A 22,539-nucleotide genomic window follows, 5' to 3' on the forward strand; every position below is an offset into this window, starting at 1 on the left:
AAACCTCAGCCAACGAATCTTAAAGTAACATTGGAGTCATTCTGAATTAGGTGAGATCCTTTATGTTAGATAAAACTTGCAATGTATTTTCTTATCTGAAAGCCAAAATAGTTTCCTGCAGGAAAATGGTTGCCATCTTTGTATAGAAAGATGAAACTACTGACCCCATGTGGGATTACACATGAACTTTAAATGACATGAGATGTACAAACGATAAATTGCTATAGTATTTCAAAGCACATCTCCAGCTGGGATGATCAAGGAAAGCTCTCCAGAGGAGATGGGATTTGAGCTGTGTGTAGAACAACAAAGACGATTTAGATAAGCAGAGAGAAGAAACATGGGGAGCTGACTTTATCCTGAGTCTTCTAAAAGAGGTTCCGAGTTAGGCCCAGCATAAATATAACACAAGGGCCCCTCGTTTTCTTTTTGCTGCCCTTTATAATGTCAATTTGTGAAATAAGATATTTGAAGAAAAAGGCAAACCTTAATATCCTGACTGAAGTTGCTGATTTTTTGCCATCCTGCATTAGTCAGATGAAAGTTCACCCATCGGAGCAAGAGTTCTTCTGGAGAAAGTTTCATGAGTTCTTCTAGTTCTTCTCGCTCATTTAGTAAGGCAATCAGGGCTAAAAAGGGAAAAAATGATAACTTATTGCTATTTTAGGGCCAAAAGTATGCTTTAAGGGAAAATAATATCTTTTTTTTACCTTCATTCCTGGAAATCTCAATATCAGCAAAAAGACCAACTTTAATGATCTGCCATAGAAGTCCCAAAACCAAGTGAGGTTTTCCTTCCTTCAGATCTTGGGCTCCAATATTGACTACAGTACAGCCGATGGCTGATGCTGAATTCAATGCAAGATTTAAGTTTTCCTAATTTTAAAAGAGAAATATTACCAGTCAGTTCCTTCAAAAGTCTTTCTACACATTTTTAAAAATTAATAAAAAGAATATGTTACAGAAGTATCAAATATCTTTTATATTTCACTTCAATGATCTATGTTTTCACTGGTGTGGATACTCTATCCGATAATACATGCTGCAAACCCATTTAGAACTTAGTAAATTGTTCAGCAGTCACCTTAGGAATGAGTCTCTCTAAACTTAGCTGGACAGAAAACATTCAGTCTATTAATGATACCAAATTCAAAACCTCTCCAGGTTGGTAAAACTTGCAGGAACATAGGCTCTACTGCCCCAGCCTTTGAAAATCAGGGTCACCGCCACACCATAGCAAAATTTTAGTGGAGGTATGTATTTCACAATTAACCAAAATTCAATATCACCAAATCTCTACTATTTAGAATTAAGAAAAATGATAAGGCAATTAAGTTTAAATAACAATAAAACTTAAATAATCCTTTAGACAATGAATCAGGAATTCTTGACTTTTTTTAAGTCCCAAACTCCTTTGGTAGTCTGGTGAAGCCTATGGATTTCTTTTCAGAACAATGTGTTTAAGTGCACAAAATAAAATATGTGGTATTTCAAAAGAAACCAGCTATGTTGAAAAAGGGGTATCTACCAATTGAATTACCAAAGAATTATTTTACAAAGCTAGAAATAAATAACAAAATTCATCTGGAATAGCAAAATGTCAAAAATATCAAAGGAATCAGTGGGGAAAAAATATGAAGAAAGATGGCCTAGTAGTATCAGATTCTAAACTATGTTACAAATCAGTAATCATCAAAACAATCTGGTACTGGCTAAGAAACAGAGTGGCGGATCAGTGGAATGGATTAGGTACACAAGACACAGTAGTAAATGACCACAGTAATGTGGTATTTGATAAACCCAAAGGTCCAAGCTGATGGGGCAAGAATTTGACAAAGTTGCCAGAAAAACTGTAAAGCAGTTTGGCAAAACTAAGCATTGACCAACATCTCACACCATATACCAAAATAAGGTCAAAATGGATAAATGATTTAGACATAAAGGGTAATGTTATAAGGAAATTAGGAGAGCATGGAAAAATGTACCTGTCAGATCTATGGATAAGGGAAGAGTTTATGACCAAACAGGAGATAGAAAGGATGACAGGAAGTAAAATAGATGATTTTGGTTACATGAAATTAAGTTTTTGTATAAACAAAACCAATGAAAACATGATTAGAAGGAAAGCAGAAAGCGGGGGGGGGGGATTTTACAGCAAATTTCTCTGACAAACTCCTCATTGCTCATATATATAGGAAACTGAGCCAAATTTGTAAAAATGAGAGCCATTCTCCAGTTGATAAGTGGTCGAAAGATATGAACAAGCAGTTTCAGAACAACAAGCCAAAGCTATCAATAGCCAGATGAAAAAATGTTCTAAATCACTACTGATTAGAGGAAGGCAAATTAAAATAACTCTAAGATACCACTTCACAACTATTAGTTTGGCTAATATGACAGAAAAGGAAAATGATAGATGCTGGAGGAGGTTTGGAAAAATAGGGACACTAATGCATTCTTGGCGGAGTTGTGAAGTGGTCCAACCATTTTGGAGAACAATTTAGAATGACATTGAAAGGGCTTTAAAACAGTAATACCACTACTAAGTCTCTACCCCAAAGAGATCAGAGAAAAGGGGAAAGAACCTATTTGTACAAACATATTGATACCAGCTCTTTTTGTAGTGGCAAAGAATTGAAAATCAAAGACATGTCTATCAATTGAGGAATGGTTGAACAAGTTGTGGTGTATGATTGTGATGGAATACTATTGTGCTATAAGAAATTATGAGAAGAATAGAAGACTTCCTATGAAGTGATGCAAAGTAAATTGAGCAGAACCAGGAAAACATTGTTCATAGTAACAGCAACATCATAACAGTGATTAACGGTAAAAGACTTAGCTACTCTGATCAAGGCCATGATCCAAGACAATTCCAAAAGACCCTTGATGGAAAACTGCTCTGCACCTCCAGAGAAGGAATTAATGAATTCTGAGTACAATTGAAGCATTTTCTTTATTTTTCTTGTTTATGTGTGTTTTTTTCTTTCACAACATGGCTAATATGAAAATATGTTTTGCATGACTTCACATGTATAATCAATACCTATCACTTGCCTTCTCAAGTGGTAGGTAAAGTCCTGGAAGGAAAGAATTTGGCACTCAAATTTTTTAAAGATGAAAGTTAAAATTTTTTTTCAATGTAATCAGGAAATATTTAATGAAAAGTAAAAGTATTTTAAAAAAACACAGGTATCAAAATATGTTTAAAAACAAGTTCATAGACCCCAGATTAAGAACCTCCGATATGGATCAATTAAACTTAATCCAGTGTAGAGATAAGCAAACTTTTGTGTTGGTCTCAAAATGGCACAAAAAACAATGGTTTTGTGTTGGCAGATCTGAATAACAAAAGAAAGAATATAAATGGGAGAGGGCTCAGTGAGATGGAGGGCAATAACCACCTTTTGCTTTAATTCTTAGCTTCATTTAAGGATCTTGAGGGAGATGAGGGGCAAGACTAGGTGACCCAGGCTCCACAAAACTTTTGTGGATTTTTTCCAGAAAGGAGGAAGGAGGGGAAAGCCCGTGAAATGGGTTTTGGGGACACAGGCTCATAATCAGGGATATAATCAGAATTAAAAAGACTTTCTTATCTCCAAGTCATATAGTTGTCAGGGACCAACAGTTATAAGTCTACTAGGAGAAAAACAATCAAAAGAATGGAGAACCTTATTCTGGGACATTCTTCTAATTACTACTGGCAGCCTAAAAATGTGTGGTAGCTAATAGCCCCAACTATGAACTAAAAGAGCAATGGCTTGCCCTTATCAGGAGGAGACTGTCTAGTTACTACACTTCAGAGAAGTTTAATGTGAGGAAGACCAGATGGCTCCAAAGAGCTTCCGCCTAGTGGATGATAGATCATCAGGAGAGACACCCAGTAGAGAGAATCTAGGGGCAGAGATAAGGGAAAGCTCAGTAGAGAGAGGTGATGTCCTATACAGTAGCCATACAATAGCATCACCAGAGAACTTTTGTTAAGTCTATTACATGCAAGATAACACACAAAGATAAAAAAAAAACATCCCCTGCCTTTAAGGAGTTCACATTCTACCTGGAGGAGAAAGCATGTCAATTTTAGTGAGGCCGGTTTGGCTAGAATAAAGAGTACATGGAAAATAGCAATGTGAATAATTCTGGAAAGTCAACATGGAGCCATTCTGGATGATAGGCTGAGGAGTTTGTGTTTTTCCACAAAGGTAGCAGATTGACATGGTCATAAGCAACTAGGTCACTGGACTTGGAGTTACAAGTGAATTCAAATCCTGCCTCAGACACTAATTAGCTGTGTAACCCTGAGAAAGTCATTTAACCTCTCTCAGTTTCAGTTTCCTCATCTGTAAAATGGCAAAAATAATAGCACCTGTCTCACACTGTTGTTGTGAGGGTTAAATATGATAATATGCATAAATCACTTTACAAACCTTAAAGCTCAACATAATGCAAGCTATTATTGCTCGTGCCTTGTAAGATTATTTGGCAACTGTGTGAAAGATTGGATTGGAGAAAGGAGAGGAAAAGAGAAGAGGTGAGAAGAGCAGAGAGAGAAGAGAAGAGAAAAGGTGAGAAGGGAAGGGGAGGAGGGAAAGCTAGGAGGCTATTACACAGTTTAGGAAAGAAGTGATGAAGGCCTGAACTGGGGGTTGCTTCATGAAAATGGATATAAGAAAATAGCTGCTAGTAAAATTTTTGGTGTAGAAATCACCAGGACAAATGCCTAATTTGCTATCATATTATTATCTCTTACATGCAAACTGCATGGAATTCGTTCCTATTATCGCATCCTAACTTTAAGGAAAATACAAATCCATATGTTCGCCCCTCATATACCGAAGTATAGACTTTTTCAATCAGCAACAAAATCCTGGTGGATCAGAATGTAGAGATGATCTCAAACCATCAAAAAACCTAGTTTTTAGCCTTGCCTTTATTACTTATTAGATCCATGGACTTGAAGAAATTATTGGCTTCTATAAGCTTTAATCTCTTTATCTGCTCATTTTAAGAATGAAAATCTGTACTACTTACCCCACACAGTTGCTGTGAGGATCAAATATAAAGCTCTTTGTAACCTTAAAGGGCTATTTAGAGTTATTAAGATGCCCATGTATTTTCTGAAAATAACAATTAATTTTTTCATCCCAGAAAAATATGGAATAACTCTTTTTTTCTCTTTAAAGTATGCTATCCTCTTTTTTTTTCCTCTTTAAAGTAGCTATCTCCAAAAGAAAAAAAAATCTGCTTTAAGAATGCCATAAAGTTACATACTGAAATCTACCTGCAAAGAATAACATTGATTTAACATATCTTTGCTCATGCCTTTTGCTTTTCCCCTCATTGGGGCTTCTAATATCATGGCTTATATTTCAATGATGACAAAAAGGAAAGTGAAGAACAAAAACTTCAGTCTGGGGGAGGTGATAAGGAAATAAAGATATTAAATTTGAAAAACCTGGACTTGAGCTGACTCATGACTGTTTTCCTCAATTATCCCCAGGAAATGCTGAAATCAAACTGTATACTGAAAATCTTTTCCAAAGACAGAATGTCCTATATTTACATGAATCATCTGTATGCAGATGGGGCCTTCTTTCAGTTGCCATTTGGTATTGATTAGTAATCTAGATAATCAGAACTGAATGCAGAAAATGCTAACAAGATATGGCTTGAAGGGTTTAGCTTTTTATATATATATAAAAGTTAGAGGTTTTTTTTTCTTCCCTCCCCCCCAAATTTCAGTTAAAAAACTATTCTGCTTAGAGAAATGTCCAACCTGGCACAGTCCTCTCGTGATCTGAGATATGTCTCTCCCTATAATATATTTTGAGTTAACATTTATAGGATTTTTAAATAGAGAAAATTTTGCCATATTAGAAAACAGTTACAAGATTTAGGGTAAGGCAAAAGTTAATATTTTGCTTCATCAGTCCAGAACAATAGTCACTTAATCTTGGAAAATCCTAAAACTACTCAAACCCTCTGACCACTCCCATCAAGGACTTTCCACTCCCTCCCGTTAGTCACCAGTAACCTGAAATCACCAAGAGATCTCCTCAGTAGGCCTAATCACTTTAGGAGAAGGGAGAAAGCAATCATCTTAATTAGACATGAAGTACTTCTTTCCCTAGGCCTGGTTCCCACCCCTAATCCATTTTCTGGGCCTTAGCTTTTGTTCTTGGACTTTCCTAAGCTTTCCTAAAAGAAAGGCTTAAGAGGAAGGGAGAAAAGGATATTAGTGGAGGGCACTGTTTCCTGAGAAGTTTACTTAAGTACTAATAAACTTTCTTTCCTTCTAGCAAGCCTGGAAAATATTTTAGACTGGAGAAATATTTATTTCTTAATATTTCTATTGAACTAATGAAAAAGCTTTCATGTGCTTCCACAAAGGTCAAACTACAGTAAATTGAGAAAGGGCCTCTGTTGGTTTATATTGATATCATTTTATAGTCATTTTTTTCCTACCCTAGGAACGTTAGAAAGTCAACTGCTTCTTATGAATCTTAAAGAGTTTCAATGTTTCCCCAAGGCCATGTTTCAATTCCTAGAATTGACTTCTCAGGGAGGAATTAAAACTTCAGGTACCTGGACACCATTTCTCCAGTAAACATCCATCCCACATGCAATTCTCCCTATTCCCTTCTATTCCAGTTTCCTGAATCAATTCTGCTGAGATGAGCTGGAAGGAAAGAAGGAAGGAAGGAAGGAAGGAAGGAAGGAAGGAAGGAAGGAAGGAAGGAAGGAGGAGGAAGGAAGGAAGGAAGGAAGGAAGGAGGGAAGGAAGGAGGGAAGGAAGGAGGGAAGGAAGGAGGGAAGGGAGGAAATGGCACAAAAGATGGAAGGAAATGGAAAAGAAGGAAAGAGGAAAGGATGGAAGGAAGAATGGAAAGAAGGAAGAAAGTAAGGAAGGAAGAAGGAAGAGATTTATTAAGTGCCGCTTATGTTCCAGGCTGTGCTAAGCACTTTACAAATATCTCATTTGATCCTCACAACAACAATCTCTATTATCTCTATTTTACAGATGGGGAAACTAAGGTAGACAGAAGTTAAAGGATTTTAATAATTTGAAACTGCACTAAGACTTTTGGGACACTGTGTGTGTGTGTGTGTGTGTGTGTGTGTGTGTGTGTGTGTGTGTGTAGATATATACACATACAGATATATAGATATATATGCTTCACATGTCATGAAACCATGATACAAAGAAACTCATATAGTCTATTGCTATCCAATAGAAAAGGTCTACTTCACTGGAAAAGTCTGACTACTTACAGAAATAGTGAAAGGTGTGAGTTTCTTCTTATTAATGGCTCTTTCATCAATTGTATCTGGTTCAGATAAGTTGATCATTTTGCTAAAAGGATGGAGGAGAGAGTAAACAAAAATTATTGCTTCAATTGCTTCATTTACTGCCACAAATGTTTATATTTAATTCTTCTAAACAACCTTTAAGACAGACATACTAATGAGCTCCTTTTAAGAATTTCTTCATCGTAAAGGAAGTCAAAAGCTAAATCCAACATGTTTTCCACCTAAAGAAAATTTTATTCTTCACTTCAACAATAGTTTTAGCATTTTAGAGACAGCTAGGTAGCACAGTCTATAGAGTACTGAAACTACAGTCCAGAAGACCTGAGTTGAAACCTAGCCTCAGTTAATTACTATCTGTGTGACTTTGGGCAAGTCACTTAACCTCTATCTGCTTCTGTTTCTTCATCTGTAGAATGGGAATCATAAAAGCACCTACCTGCCAAGGCCTCCCAGGCTTGTTGTGAGAATCAAATGAGATAAAATTTGTAAAGTGCTTTGCAAACCTTAATTGTTTTGGTTCAATTGTTTCAGTTGTGTTTGACTCTTTGTGACCCCATTTGGGGTTTTCTCAGCAAAGATACCAGAGTGGTTTGCGATTTCCTTCTCCAGCTCATTTTACAGATGAGAAAACTGAGGCAAAGAGGGTTAAGTGACTTGCCCAGGGTCACACAGCTAGTAAGTGTCAAATTTGAACTCGGGTCTTCCTAACTCCAGACCCAATGCACCACATAGCTGCCCTGCAAACCTTAAAGTACTTTATAAAAGCTAGTTACTGTTATTTACTTTTAGTCTGTGTGAACAAAGCCCTACATTCTCCTCGTGAGAGTTTAGCTTTTATTTCAAAAATTAACAGTAGCATATATTGACAAGAAGTAATTTCCATGGGAGTAAAATTCACAAAATCTGTTTGCTAAATGTTCTGTGTTACCATATCTACCTCAGAAATTGGAAAACGCTACAAATCAGGACTTGATTCATTGTTTTATTGATTTTTAGGCTTAAGAAAGTGATGGGAAAAACATTAATAATGAAGTTAAACTTAAAAGTGCGTTGTGTGGATAATGTTTTCTTCTAGAAAGCTGTCAAAAAATTTACCTGTACACCTCTAGATACATGCGTACACACATATATGCATACGTACATGTACATAATATATACATATATACACACATTTATATGTATATATATATATATATATACACATACATATGTATGTCTGTATCTAGGGGTATCGTAAATGTTTAACGTGTGTGTGTGTGTGTGTGTGTGTGTATGTATGTGTGAGACACATGCTCACAATGATTCATGAAAGGATCTATAATGAAATATAATGACATAGAAGTATTTGCTCTGGATTGGTGAAAAAAATACCTATCACTCAGGAAACGAGATTTTTTAAATACTTAAGTAATCATAGTAGTTAAAAATCCTTCTTGTGGCAGGAAAAAAGAAAGGGAAAGGACTATAAAATCATTGCAGGACCACAAGACTATGTCCTTAATTTCCCATCAATTTTTAATTTTCTGTTCTTTCTAGCAGCCTCTTGGCTTGTCTTTTATAATCTGCCCTGCCTACAGTCACATCTCTGGCAGATAAGTGTAAAATTGGGCCAGGATTCTTTTCACAAAGATTTCTAGTTTTTCCTTTGTGAGCTGCCGGGTTGATAAAGACAGTTGTCACCTTCACTTTGGCATCAAAAGGAATGAATTCCATGAGGGTTCCAGAAGACCCTATCCCCAGTAGACAGGAAGATGAAGTCTTGATATTCATTCTCCTAATAAAAAACCCTCCACTTGAAGTTTTTCAGAACACCTGGAGAACACTGACATCATTGACAGCATTGCTTTGGAAATATGTGAAAAGAGCAGCATTAAAAATAAAGGAACAAATTAACTTGCTGGAAACTAAAGTACTCAGTTGGGCCGCTAGGTGGTGCAATGGATAGAGTGTGTGGCCTGGAGTCAGGAAGACTCATCTCCCTGAGTTCAAATCCAACCTAGGACACTTACTAGCTGTGTGACCCTGGGCAAGTCGCTTCACTGTTTGCCTCAGTTTCCTCATCTGTAAAATGATCTGGAGAAAGAATTGGCAAACCACTCTAGTATCTTTTCCAAGAAAACTCCAAAGGGGTCACAAAGAGTCAGACACAACCAAAAACCGACTGAACAACAAAATGTACTTAATTAGCAAACCAAGAGGTTTCTATCCATGTGATTATTTTAGATAATTCATTTGCTAACTTATAATTTTCAAGAAAAATTCTTCAACAGTGTTGTAGAATATTATTATACACAATTACCTTATTATATTATCATATTATTATTCATTATTAGGCAGCTAGGTGGCACAGTGGATAGAGCCCTGGGCCTAGAGTCAGGAAGACAAGTTCAGAACTGGACTCAAACACTTACCGGGCAAGTTAACTTCTGTTTCCTCAGTTTCCACATTTTTCAAAGTGGAGATAATAATAGCACCTACCTCCTAGGGTTGCTGCGGGGGTCAAATGAGATAATAATTGTAAAGTACTTAGTACAGTGCTAGGCACATAGTAAGTACTATACAAATGTTACTGATATATCATTACAATCATATGTTGTTATACATTGCATATATTATTATGGCAGGTAGCCTTTATATGGCACTTTAAGGTTCCAAAGCACTTTACAATTATTTTACAATTATTTACAATTATTATCTCATTTGATCCTCACAACATCCCCATTTCACAGATGAGAAAATGGAGGCAGAGACCTGGTTAGTGACTTTCCCTGGGTCACGTAGCTGGTGAGTATCTGAAGTAGGATTTGAATTCAGGTCTTCTTGACTCTAAGTCCAACACTCCATCATGCACTATGCTACCTAGTTATGATAAAGAACCATCCTCTTAAAGTCAGGAAGACCTGGGTTCAAGTCTCACCTCTGACCCATACTGGCTATGAAACCCTGGGCAAGACGTTTAATGCCACAGTGTTCCATGCAGTTTTCATAGGATCATACTTTTAGAGCAACAAACAACCTCAGAAGCCAAGTCCAAACTCTCCATTTTACAGATGAGAAAACTGAGGCCAAGAGAAGTTAAGCAAGGTGTACGGGGTTACACAGCCAGTTATGTCAGAAGTGCAATCTGAACCTAGGTCTTCCTGACTCCAAGTATAGCTCTCGCTCTACCACACTATAACACCTTTTTTCTAGCACTATAAGCTACAGATCTGAATTAGCAGGTGGTGAAATACACTGTGCACAGGAATTAAGATCCAGAAGACCTGAGTTCAAATTTAACCTCAGATATTTACTAGTTGTGTGACCCTGGGCAAGTCATTTAACCTCTGTCTCCCTCAGGTTCCTCATCTGTAAAATGAGGATAACAGCACCTACCTCCCAGGGAATTTGTAAGGCTAAAATGAGACAATATTTGTAAAGTGCTTTGTAAACCTTTAAGCACTATAAAAATATTAGCTATTACAAAAGTTGCCCATACTGATGAAATCAAAAGGTTAGAATAAATAACAATAAAAAAACTTGTAATTCAAGAGAGATTTAAAACCCATAAACATTTGACCTCATCTTAAGAGTTTTGCTAAATAAATATTCACACACTAATGCCCTTAAACCCAACCACGTTCAACTTACCAAAGAAGGATGCCATCTGCAAGTGATTTAAAAAGACTGTTATCCGTGGGATCCATAGGGATTAGATGCTTGCAGTCAGGGTCATTCTCCAGGGCTTTGTTTATCCAGTTAACAAAAGCCACTTTTTCTTCCTCTGGAAAACAGTAAGTTACAAGCATAGTTATTCAGAAGTCACCTGCTCATGTAACCCTCTTCCACCATGAGCTATGGATGAGTTGCTGATATGCAGCCATGAAGGGAGTTTTTGCCCTAGAATTCCCAACATGAATGATAAAGTCACGCATCCAGAACCACAGTAACAAAGGATGACCACGAACAACAGAGAAACATATTTCAACATTTTCACACCTGTTTAAAAATGTACTAAAGCTTTGAAGAGTCTCTATGAATACTTCCATATTCTAGGGGAAAGTAAGGCACATTTCTTTAATGAGAATAATTTAAATTAATTTAATTTAGGCAGGGTTACTACTTTTCCTAATATGTGACATTTGACAAAGAATTAGAAGTAGGATTTCAACAATGATCAAAGACAATCCCAAAGGACTAATGATGAAGCATGCTATCCACCTCCAGAGAAAGAATTGATATTGTTTGCATACAGACTGAAGCATGCTATTTTTATTTTCTTTCTTTCATTTTTTTCTTTTATTTGAGTCTTTTTGTACAAAATGACAAAAATGGAAATGGTTTACATAATTGCAAAAAAGAAGAAATTTAGAGAGCAAACCTGTATCCTCCACCAAAAAATCAAGAGATCAAAAAACCTTATCTGTAGCCATCAATAAACTCCATGATTTATAAATAAAATTCAAAGATCTGCAATTGTGAGGTCAAAGAGAAATAAATCATCAAATAAAGAATCATTTTCTTGTTTGTTTGTTTTTCGTTTTTTGGTGAGGCAATTGGAGTTAAGTGACTTGTCCACAGTCATACAGCTAGTAAGTGTCAAGGGTCTGAGTCTGGATTTGAACTCAGGTCCTCCTGCCTCCAAGGCCAGAGCTCTATCCATTGCACTACCTAGCTGCCCCATAAAGGATCATTTTTAATAATTATTAGCCAGAATGTTACAGTTTTAGAATTCAGAGTATATAGAAAATAATACAGCTCTAAACTACCATACTGCTATCAATACTCAGAATTACCTGCTCAGGCTTTCTGCACGTTGTAAACCAAATTTTGCTTCTATTTTAGATTTAGACCCCAGATTTTTTATTCAGGGAAAAAAAAATGTTGCTGGGTTATCTTGTGAGCTATGTACTAATGAAAACAGGAAATTCAGGAGCTTTTGAGTACTACCAATATGTAAATCATTTAGCAACAGACCCCAGCACTGGATCTATACTATAGGATGACTGGTTTTCCTCTAATTCTAGTGTCTGGAGTTAATTACATTTTTAGAGCACATACTGAGCAGATAGCTGGAAAAAAAAATGGGATATTACCCCTCATCAAAAGAAGCCCAGTATGGATATTATCCTTGGGGTGGGGGAAATAACTTGGCTATATACATATATATATACACACACACACATACATATATATATACATACATGTATGTATGTATGTATATACACACATATACATATATACATATATATATATATATACATATATACTTACATATAGTTGTAAGCTCTTTGATCCTTTAGAGACAGGTTGCACAGGGTTTTAAATCGACTTATCTGATGGGCTGATGTGCCCATGGATTTGCTATAGGAGGGGACTGAAAAAGCTAATTCTGTGAGACAGACAATATTCTCCTCATAGCCGTTTTGTCATTTGTCATGCAGCCTCCAGCTGCACCTGAAAAGTGCTTAGCTTTATCCTTTCTACCTTTCTCTGAATAGGCCTGAAAGAAAAGTTCGTTAACTAGACAGGCAGACCAGGCCTCCATTCATTACTGTACATAGCTCTAATTATTACAAGGTACACAGTCAATGCATTGCTACTGGCGCAGCTTCTTGGATGATCACCCCCTAGTTTTTACCTGCATAAGAATGTTGTGTCCCCTCACTGGAGATGGCGGAGGTTCCTCCGATGGCAGTAATTCCTTCTCTCTTGTTGATGATTTTTCTGAATGTTTTGCTGATGTCTTTGCTTTTTAACTCCTGCATTAACTAGAATAGGTCATAAAAGAAGTTTCATTGAGAGTGAATCATGAGAAAATTTTCTGCAGAAAACAAGAGTAACTTGACTTGATTCTTTAAAGTAGAAAGTCACGTGACAGTCCATCAAATATTGATTCAAGGAAGGAAATATAAGTATGGAACACACATCTTAAAAACGTAGCTTACTATATCAGGTTGCTTGCCATCTTGGGAAGGAGAGAGGAGAGGGAGGGAGGGAGAAAAAAATTGGAACTGAAAATCTTATAAAACTGATTGTTGAAAACTACCTACGTGTAATTGGGAAAAAGAATACAATTAAGTGGCGCGGGGGGGGGGATGTAGCTTAATGTCTTGCCAAAAAATAACAATTCAGTGACACAGGTTTCCAAGCAAGCACTAAAATATTTTGTCACAAACAGAAGTTTAGGAAAGGCAATATACTTTTTAAAAAATTATTTTTATGGATACCTTCACTTTTGAGTATCACATTCATTTATGAATGACTCTGCGTACTTTACCCAACAAGCCATCCCTTGTAACAAAGACTTTAAAAGAAAAAGAGCAGTCTTGCAAAACTACATAATATGTCAACTGTATCTAGAAGCACATGCAATATTCCCCCAACTCTATAACGAAGAGGAAGGAGGTGCCATATATTTCAAATATCGTTCAGAGCTAAGCTTGATCTTTATCATTAGATATTGTTCAATTTTGGTTTTTATATTATAGACTTTATATTGATTGTTCAGTTCTTACTTCACACTGTATCAGTTCACACAACTCTTACCATGCTTATCTGAATTTTCCCAATTTATTTCTTATATTATAATAACATTCCATGATACTCAAATACACCAGCTTGTCTAGTCATTCTCTACTTGATTAGCATCTACTTTGTTTCCAATTCTTTGCTACCACTACGAAAAACTGTTGCTATGAATATTTTGGTCTTTAGCCTGCTTAAGTACAAGCATAGCAGTGGGACCTTTCCATCAAAGAATACGGACATTTTTCTTCATATTTTCCAATTATTTTTTAGCCTAATTCCAAATGGCTTTGCAGAATGGTTGAATCAATTTAATACAAAGTTCCACCAGCCAAATACTAATGTTCCTATCTTCCTGCAGCCCCTCCAATATAAACTTTTTCCATCTTTTGTCGTCTTTACCAATTTGCTGGCTATAAAGTGAAATCTCGTAGTAGTTGTTTTGATTTGCATTTCTTTTTTTGTTAGTGATCTGGAGAAATATTTTTTTTATGTGGCTGTTAGTAGTTTACAATTCTTTTGAAATGTTTGTTAAAAAAAAGAAAAAGAAAAGAAAACAGTTTATACATATCTTCTAACTACTTATCCATTAGAGAATAACTATTGGTCTTATGTATTTGTGTTAATTCTCTAAATATATTGGATGTCAGTCTCTTATAAGAAGTATCTGATGCAAACACATTGGCTAACTCTCTCAACTTTGTGTCAGTATATTTAATAAACATGATATTTATGTCTTCATTCGAGTTACTGACTAAAAAAAATTAAACAACTGAACACTAAGCACAGGTCCTTGAATACTCTGCTTAGAGACTGTCCTCCAATCTGACAATCCATTAATGACTAGTCTCTTTGGGTCTTGTCATTTAACCATTTCTAAATGAATCTCACTTTAGTATCACCTATCCCACATTTCTCCATTTTGTCCACAAAGATAGCAAGGAAGACTTTGTCAAATATTTGGCTGAAATCTGAGGTTACTGCATATGCAGCATTCCCTTGATTTAGAACTGTTGGTAAACCTGTCAAAAAAAGAAATGAAATTAGTAGGCATGACCTCTTCTTACAGAAGTCATGCTGGCTCTTAATGATTACCACTTCCCTTTCTAAACCAGTCTTTTAATGATACACTGTAAAATTGTGCCAAGAATCAAAGTCAAAACCATTTGCCTACGGCTTGTTATATTGAAAATGAGCACTGGATCTGGGATCAGAAGACATAGATTCAAATAAAATCTCTGCCACCTGGCCACCTACTGGCTTTGTGACCTTGGGCAAGTCATTTAATCTCAGTGAGCCTCACTGTCTTCATCTCAAAAAATGAAGATGTAGAATAGAAAATTCTATTTAATTAAACACTTATTAAATGTCTATGTGCAAGTCACTGTGCTGATCACCATTGATACAAAGGCAAAAACCAGTTCTTGCATTCAAGGAGTTTAAATCGTCCTTGTAAAACAAGAAAGTTCACCCCGTTCTCCTCTAGGTCATTCTTCACTCAAATGACAAAGTGATTTTCTTTATGCTTTTACATCTGACTGTGTCACTCTTCTCAACAAACTCCAGTGGCTCACTATTACCCCTAGACACAAATAGAGACTCCTCTATTTGGCATTTAAAGCCCTTCACAGCCTAGCCCCAACCTGCTTCACCACTTTGTTATACATTACTTTCTTTCATATAAAATACAGTTAAACTGGATTTTTAACTCTTCCTCATATAGATGGTACCAGATTTCCCATCTCTATGTCTTTGTACTACTTGTCTACCATGCCTGGCATATACTACCTCTTCCCATCTTTCTCTTAGAATTCCTAGTTTCCTTCAACACTCAGGTCAAGTGTCATTTTCTATATCAGTAATTATCAAAATGTCATCTAGGGAATCCTAGGGGTCACTGGGACCCTTTCAGGGGGTGTGCAAGGGCAAAACCTATTTCATAATAGAACTAAAATTTAATTTCTAATGTGGTGAATAAATTGGTGTGTATATGCTGTATTCTACATAAACAAAATCTCTTTGTGCAAAGGAGGTGGGGGTGTTCTTAATAAATTTTGAGTGTGAAGTCCTGAGATAGCAAAATATGAGAATCACTTCAAAGTTTCTCCTAATTCTCCAGCTGCTGGTACCTTTCTCCTGAAAAAATCCTTGGGGATCTATTTTGTATGTACCTGTGTATGAATACATGTTGTCTCACCCAATGGAATTATGGCTCTTGAAGTCAGCAACTATTTCACTTTTGTCTCTGTATCTTTAGTGTACATAACACAGTGACTGGCATAGAGGGGTGAGAAAAGGAAGGAAGGAAAGAAGGAGGGAGAAGAGGAAGGAAGGAGAGAAGAAAGGAAAGGAGGGAGGAAGGAAGGAAGGAAAGAAGAAAGAAATGAAGGAAGGAGAGAAGAAAGGGGGAAAGAAAAAAGGGAAGAGAGACACAAGGAAGGAAGGAAAGAGAGAAGGAAGGAGGGAAAGAAAAAAGGGAAGAGAGAGAAAAGGAAGGAAGGAAGGAAGGAGAGAAGGAAGGAAGGAAAGAAGAAAGAAATGAAGGAAGGAGAGAAGGAAGGAGGGAAAGGAGGGAGGAAGGAAACAAGCATTTATTAAGCACTTGCTATGTGCTAGGCACTATCCTAAGTGTTCGACAAATATTTCATCGAATTTTCTTATTAACCCTGGAAGAGAATTGCTACTATTATCCCCATTTTACAGTTGAGGAAACTAAAGAAAACAGAGGTTAAATGACTTGCCCAAAGCCACAAAACCAGCATGTGTCTAAGGTCAAATTTGAACCCAGGTCTGCCTGACTCCAGGTTCAGTGCTCTATCCACTGTACTACCCAGCTGCTTAATAAATATTTGATAATCGACTGACCGAGATTTAAATAGTACTTTCAGGCTTGACTTGCATCTCATTTAATCCTTGTAACAGCCCTAAGGAGTAAGCAATAGTTAGGGTCACTCTCTATCCCAGAGATAGGGAAGCTGAGCCTCAGAGGTTTTAAGTGATTTGCCCAAGGTCACATAGCTAGCAAATATCAGGTGGGATTTAAACCCAGATCTTTTCCAGACTTCCAGGTCCAGAATACCTTCCAGCATCCCACAGACCCACCTTTTCTGGGAATATAGATTGCATGCACAATACTTGTCAGTGATATCTCCTGGGAAAGTCTACATTCTGCCATGTGATTTATCAATGACAAGCATGTTACATCCCATGAAACTGCTCAAAGCAAACTCCTCAGTCCCTAGGAGAAGCTCCTATTACTTACTGATACAAACTCTTCAAAGTTTATTTTGCCATCTTTGTTGTGGTCAGCCACTGCTAGAATCTTCTCCACAATCTCTCGCACCTTGTAGCCAGGAAGGGGAAGCCTGGCTTCCTTAAAGAGGTCCTGAAGCTCATAGTCACTAACATAGCCACTGTTGTCAATATCTATAAAGGAAAATGTCAGCCATTAGATCTCAATCATTTACAGCTTTTGTTCACACATGTACCATTTCATAAAAATAATTAATTGCACTTATGTTACATACTTATAGCTACCAAACATATACAGTGTCCCAAAAGTCTTGTTTAAAACTGCCCTAAGACTTTTGGGACACCCTGCCTTTTAAGTACTCAGCCTAAGTGAGAATTGAGAACTGGAAAATGGGTTTAGCATGGGATGAAGTTTCAAATAACCGTGGGTGGAAATAGTTCAGGTGGCTGAAATAACGTCAGGAAGTAGGGGAAAGTGACAGCCATTTGGGCCAATTCTGATCTTAACCATCCCTTCTGGTAACCGACAATTGTGATGGCCTGGGATCCCAAGAGGAAAAGGCTGCATACATTAGTCACACTTGCACAGGGTCCCTTTCCTGCATATTTCTATTTCATTCATTAGTTACTTAGTGCATCATAACAGTGTTATGGTGCACTTGTATAAATTCAATCCTGTTTGAATCAGTGAGATTAGGAGTATGAAGAACAGAACAATCCTATACCAGGAGTCTGAATTTCCTGAAATAGCTACTAGAGCACAGTAAAAGGAAGGAAAGAGAGATTAACAGAAGGAGCTAACCCTATCTACTTCCTGGGTGTGAGAGGGGCTGGGCTTTATTTACTGTGCCAATCAAGGGCCCCTCCTTGGGGTTTCCTAGGGATAGGTTGTCATTTATTGACATAAGAAAGTCTCTGCACAGTATTATGCCTCTGAGTGTTTTGTTAGTGACAGAGTCACCAGAGAGAGCAACTTTGTTACCCCACATACACATTTAACCAGAAGATACTGCTACTGTAGACAATAGGTGTTTTCATCGTGACCTGCATCAGTAATAATATATTTTTTTTAAAAATGTAACTTTTTTTTAACTTTTTAGGCATTTGGGGTTAAGTGACTTGCCCAGGGTCACACAGCTAGTATGTGTCAAGTGTTTGGTCTGAGGCTGGATTTGAACTCAGGTCCTCCTAACTTCAGGGCCAGTGCTCTATGCACTGCACCATCTAGCTGCCCCTAAAAATGTAACTTTTCCACAGCAAGGCAGCTAGGTGGCACAGTGGATAGCATCCTGGACCTGGAGTCAGGAAGACCTGAGTTCAAATCCTTCCTCAGTTGCTTACTAGTGTCTGTCCTGGGGCAAGTCACTGTTTGAGGCACTGTTTGCCTTAGTTTCCTATACTGTAAAATGAGGATAATAACACCACCTACATTGCAAGGTTGTGAGGATCAAATGAGATCATATTTGGAAAACATTTAGCAAAGTGTCTGGCACATAGCAGGTGTTATATAAATGCTTATTCTCTTCCCCCTTTCTTCCCTTTTGCAATTGGCATATGTGGGAACATATAACTTGACTCATAACCTATAATGCACCAGCAAACAATCATGGCTGTGACTGAACTACCTAACAAGTCCATTGTGATATTGTCTCCTTTAGCATCGTAATACCACTTTATGAATTCAGCTTTCACTGAGACAAGATCATTAATCATCATTCCAAATACAGCATACAATGGAATTCAGTTTTATTCCAGCCAACATTTATTGAGCCCCCACTATGTGCAAGGCATTGCACTACCCTATGTGGCTACAAAGAAGTATGGTTTAAAACAGAAGGTGTGGCTTTGTTGGACAAAAAAAATTCTTTCTCTTTAAAGCTCTGTAAATTATCACATCAGTAAATACACACACTGGTAGTATTCACATTTTTGTAACACTGAACAAGTCATTTTGCTGTCAGACATTGTTCCTACAATGAATTATTTATTCAAAATATCATCAAATAAATATGCCAAGATTACACATACATGACTCATAAAGATAAGCATTCAATTGCTAAATACAGTGAAAAGAATGCTAATTCATTCCTTACATTGAGAACTCTCTAACATTTAAAAAAAATAAAATTAACAAATTGCTCCTATAAAATTAACAGGATGTTCTCTTTAATAGTATCAAACCAGAAACTGTATTTTAAAATTTTTCCTCTTCATTACTTATGATAAGAGGAGACTTTTGATGACTGTCCAGTTTTTGTCTTGAAAAGCTAAGTCTTCAGGAAATGATATACATGAACACTTAGCACAATGCTCTATAAAAAAGTATTATTAACAATAATACTGTGAAAAACCATTATACCATTTTGGTGTAAAAGTTTGTTGTAATAGTGTAATAGTTTAATTACAAAATTATACATAATAGCCCAAAGCAAAAAATACTGGAATTGAGATTCTCTCAGTAATATTAACTCAACCACAATGCAAATTATATTCTGAGGTCTAGGGAGCAAAAGGGGATATACAGGTGTGTATAAGTGTGTGTATATGTATATATACACATATATGTATATATAAATCATTTTTGTTTATTGCATGTGAGCAAAAAGCAAACATTTCCATGAAACCTCAGGTTTTAGATCATTTAAATTCCTTCTCTGGCTCTTCTTCCTCTTCCCATACCATACAGTGCTCTGCCCAAAGAAATATGAATTTTGATTGCTGAAACCTCACAAGATATTTTGAGGTTTAAAAGCTAGAATTCTTTTTTAAGGACCATGGCTTAAAACCAAATCATTCCGGCTCTCATTGAGTGGTCAACCATAGGTCCCAGACCAAGCCTCACTTGGTCATTGTTTGGGGTCTGATGGCTCAGAATGAGTATAAATAGCAATTGTTTCTGTTTTGGCCAGAAACCTTAAGGGTGTTCCCCTCCCAGATTGATTTATTTTTCTTGACTAGGAAAAAGAGGCCATTTTTTGCCTCATTTCTTATCTAGCCTTAATCACTGAATGGGTGTTGCCTCAGACAAACTGAGACCTGAGAAAGACCTTAGCTTAAAAAGGCCAAGGTTTCCCACTGCTTCCAGGGCCATCTCCAGTCATCCTGATCTATATCTTGCCACTGGGCCCAGATGGCTCCAGAGGAGAAAGTGAAGCTGGTGGCTTTGCATAGCTCTCCCTCACTTAAATCCAGTTCACTTGTAAGTCATGGCATCACCTTCCTGATTTCATGGTCCTCTTTGAGAAGGAAGGACAAACAACAACAACAATGGTGTGTGTGTGTGTGTGTGTGTGTGTGTGTGTGTGTGTGTGTGTGTGTTCTTCAAGACCGTGTTTCTATTCTCAGCTCTCTTCTTCTCTCTACATTATATCTTAGAGATCCCATTAACTCCCATGACTTCAAATGTCTCCTCTATATAGATGACCCTCAAATCTGTATCTCTGGCCTTTGTTTTCAAACTGCTTACTGAAAATCTCCATTTGGGTGGCCCCTGAGGTCTCAGACTCATTCTGTCCAAAACTAAATTCATCATCTTCACTTATAAACCACATTCTCCTCTGGAATTCTTTAGGTCTACTAATGAGTCACATTTTCTAAGTGACTCAGGTTGAAAAACTTCTAAGTCATCCTCAACTCTGCCCTCTTTCTTTCCTCTAATATCCAATAAGTCACCTGGACATAAAGGCCCTATCTTTTGCACCCATCCTCTCTTTTCTTTTCTTTTTTTTTATCTTTAGGCAATTGGGGTTAAGTGACTTGCCCAGGGTCACACAGCTAGTAAGTGTCAAGTGTTTGGTCTAAAGCCAGATTTGAACTCAGGTCCTCCTGACTTCAGGGCTGGTATTCTATCCACTGCACCACCTAGCTGTCCCCATCCTCTCTTTTCAGTTCCTATTGCCACCACCCTTACTTAGTTCTTGTGTCTCCTCCTTACTTCTTGGATTCTTACTACTGTAATAGCCTCCTAACTGGCTTCTTCCCTTCTCCAGTCCATCCTGCACACTTGGGCCAACTCTGATCATAACTCACTTCTCTCATTAAAACAAAACAAAACAAAAACAACCTTCACTGCTCAGAGAATAAAGTCTAATCAAACTGGCATTCAAGGCTTACCATAGTTTCACCCCAGCCTGTCTTTTCAGTTGTACCACATACTGTTCCTTTTCACATACTTTATGCTAGAGCCAGATTGGATTATTCACTATTATCCCCACCTGCCCTTTTTTCTCCCCAAACCCAACAACTCCTGAATTTTCTCCCCTTTGGCTTTTTCTTCTATTGTTCTCTATGCCCTCCCACTGCATTTCTATCTCTTAAAATCCTACCCACTCTTCAAAATACTGTTCAAATAGTATATGGTGATCAATTGAAGAAGCTGGGGATGTTTAGCCCAGGGAACAGAAGATTTACGGTAGCCATATTAGCTGTCTCTCAGTATTTGGATGGCTGACCTATGGAAGGGGGTTAGATTAGTTCTGCTGTGGCAGAACTGAGAGCAATGAGTTGTGTAGGGATGGATTTACATTTGTTTATCCATTATGGCCAAATGACTGCAGTCTATCCTTAAACTGTTAAGGTGTCTTCCTATGTAGAAGAAAAAGCAAGGGGTCTGGGGTAATGTATCTCTACAGATTATCAAGAAGAATGAAGGGTTCCTTAAGAAGGAAGAAAGGGTTTCAATGTCAAAGCACAGAAGGAAAAGGATGTGAAGAGGCTGAAGGGAATTCTGACTTCTATGAAGAGACTGAAGGGTGGAAGAAGGTAACAAAAGGAAAACAGAAGGACCACTGAGTATTCTGAGCTAAGCAAGAATATGAGGCTCTTTCCAAAGAGCTGGAAGTTAAACTCTCTGAGAAAAAAGTCAGGCAGTCAACCAACATTTTCTAAGTGCCTCATATGTGCCTAGCACTGTGCTAAACGCTGGGGATACAAAGAAAGGCAAAAAAAAAAAAATCCAGTCCTTGCTCCCAAGGAGCTCACAGCCTGAGGTGGAGACAATATGTAAACAAGATCAAGAGATTAGTAGATATAATAATAATATAATCAGAAAGAGGCAATAATCAAAAGAGGAAAGAGTTAGCAAAAAGGAAGATAGGAAAAGACTTCTGGTAGAAGGTGGGATTTTAGCTGAGACTTGAAGAAAGGCAGGAAAACTAGAATGATGAGAAGGGAGAGAGGAAAAAAGGGAGTACCAGGCACAAGGGATAAGCCAGTGAAAATTCTTGGAATCTGGAGGTGGAGCATTATGTGCAAGGAATAGCAAACAGACCCACATCAGGGATCATGGAATATATGGGATGGAAGTGGATATAAGGTGTAAGAACAATGGAAAGCTTTATAATCCAAACATTTTATATTTGATCCTGGAGGGAATTAGCAGCCATTGGAATTTCTCAAATGGGGCATAGTGTGACAAGGTTAGACTTGTTATTTAGGAAGACCACTTTGATAGCTGGGTGGAGGATGGAC

The 22,539-nt window shown here is 37.2% G+C and overlaps 1 protein-coding gene across 2 annotated transcripts in view; it reads right to left on the bottom strand.

Annotated features, from left to right (window-relative positions):
- PLS1 (plastin 1) overlaps window positions 1-22,539 on the bottom strand; it is a 149,757-nt gene that overhangs the window by 31,383 nt on the left and 95,835 nt on the right. For both annotated transcript variants that reach the window (XM_020970958.2, XM_020970959.2), the window contains exons 3-8: window positions 17,081-17,244; window positions 12,932-13,061; window positions 10,942-11,074; window positions 7,273-7,354; window positions 711-876; window positions 487-629 (exon numbers count right to left, since the gene is read on the bottom strand). In XM_020970958.2, the coding sequence (XP_020826617.1) occupies window positions 487-629; window positions 711-876; window positions 7,273-7,354; window positions 10,942-11,074; window positions 12,932-13,061; window positions 17,081-17,244 (818 nt within the window). The remainder of the gene's footprint in view (window positions 1-486; window positions 630-710; window positions 877-7,272; window positions 7,355-10,941; window positions 11,075-12,931; window positions 13,062-17,080; window positions 17,245-22,539) is intronic.

This window comes from Phascolarctos cinereus, unplaced genomic scaffold (genome assembly GCF_003287225.1).
Source record: "Phascolarctos cinereus isolate Bilbo 61053 unplaced genomic scaffold, phaCin_HiC Scaffold_7;HRSCAF=346, whole genome shotgun sequence".
Classification (NCBI taxonomy): domain Eukaryota; kingdom Metazoa; phylum Chordata; class Mammalia; order Diprotodontia; family Phascolarctidae; genus Phascolarctos; species Phascolarctos cinereus.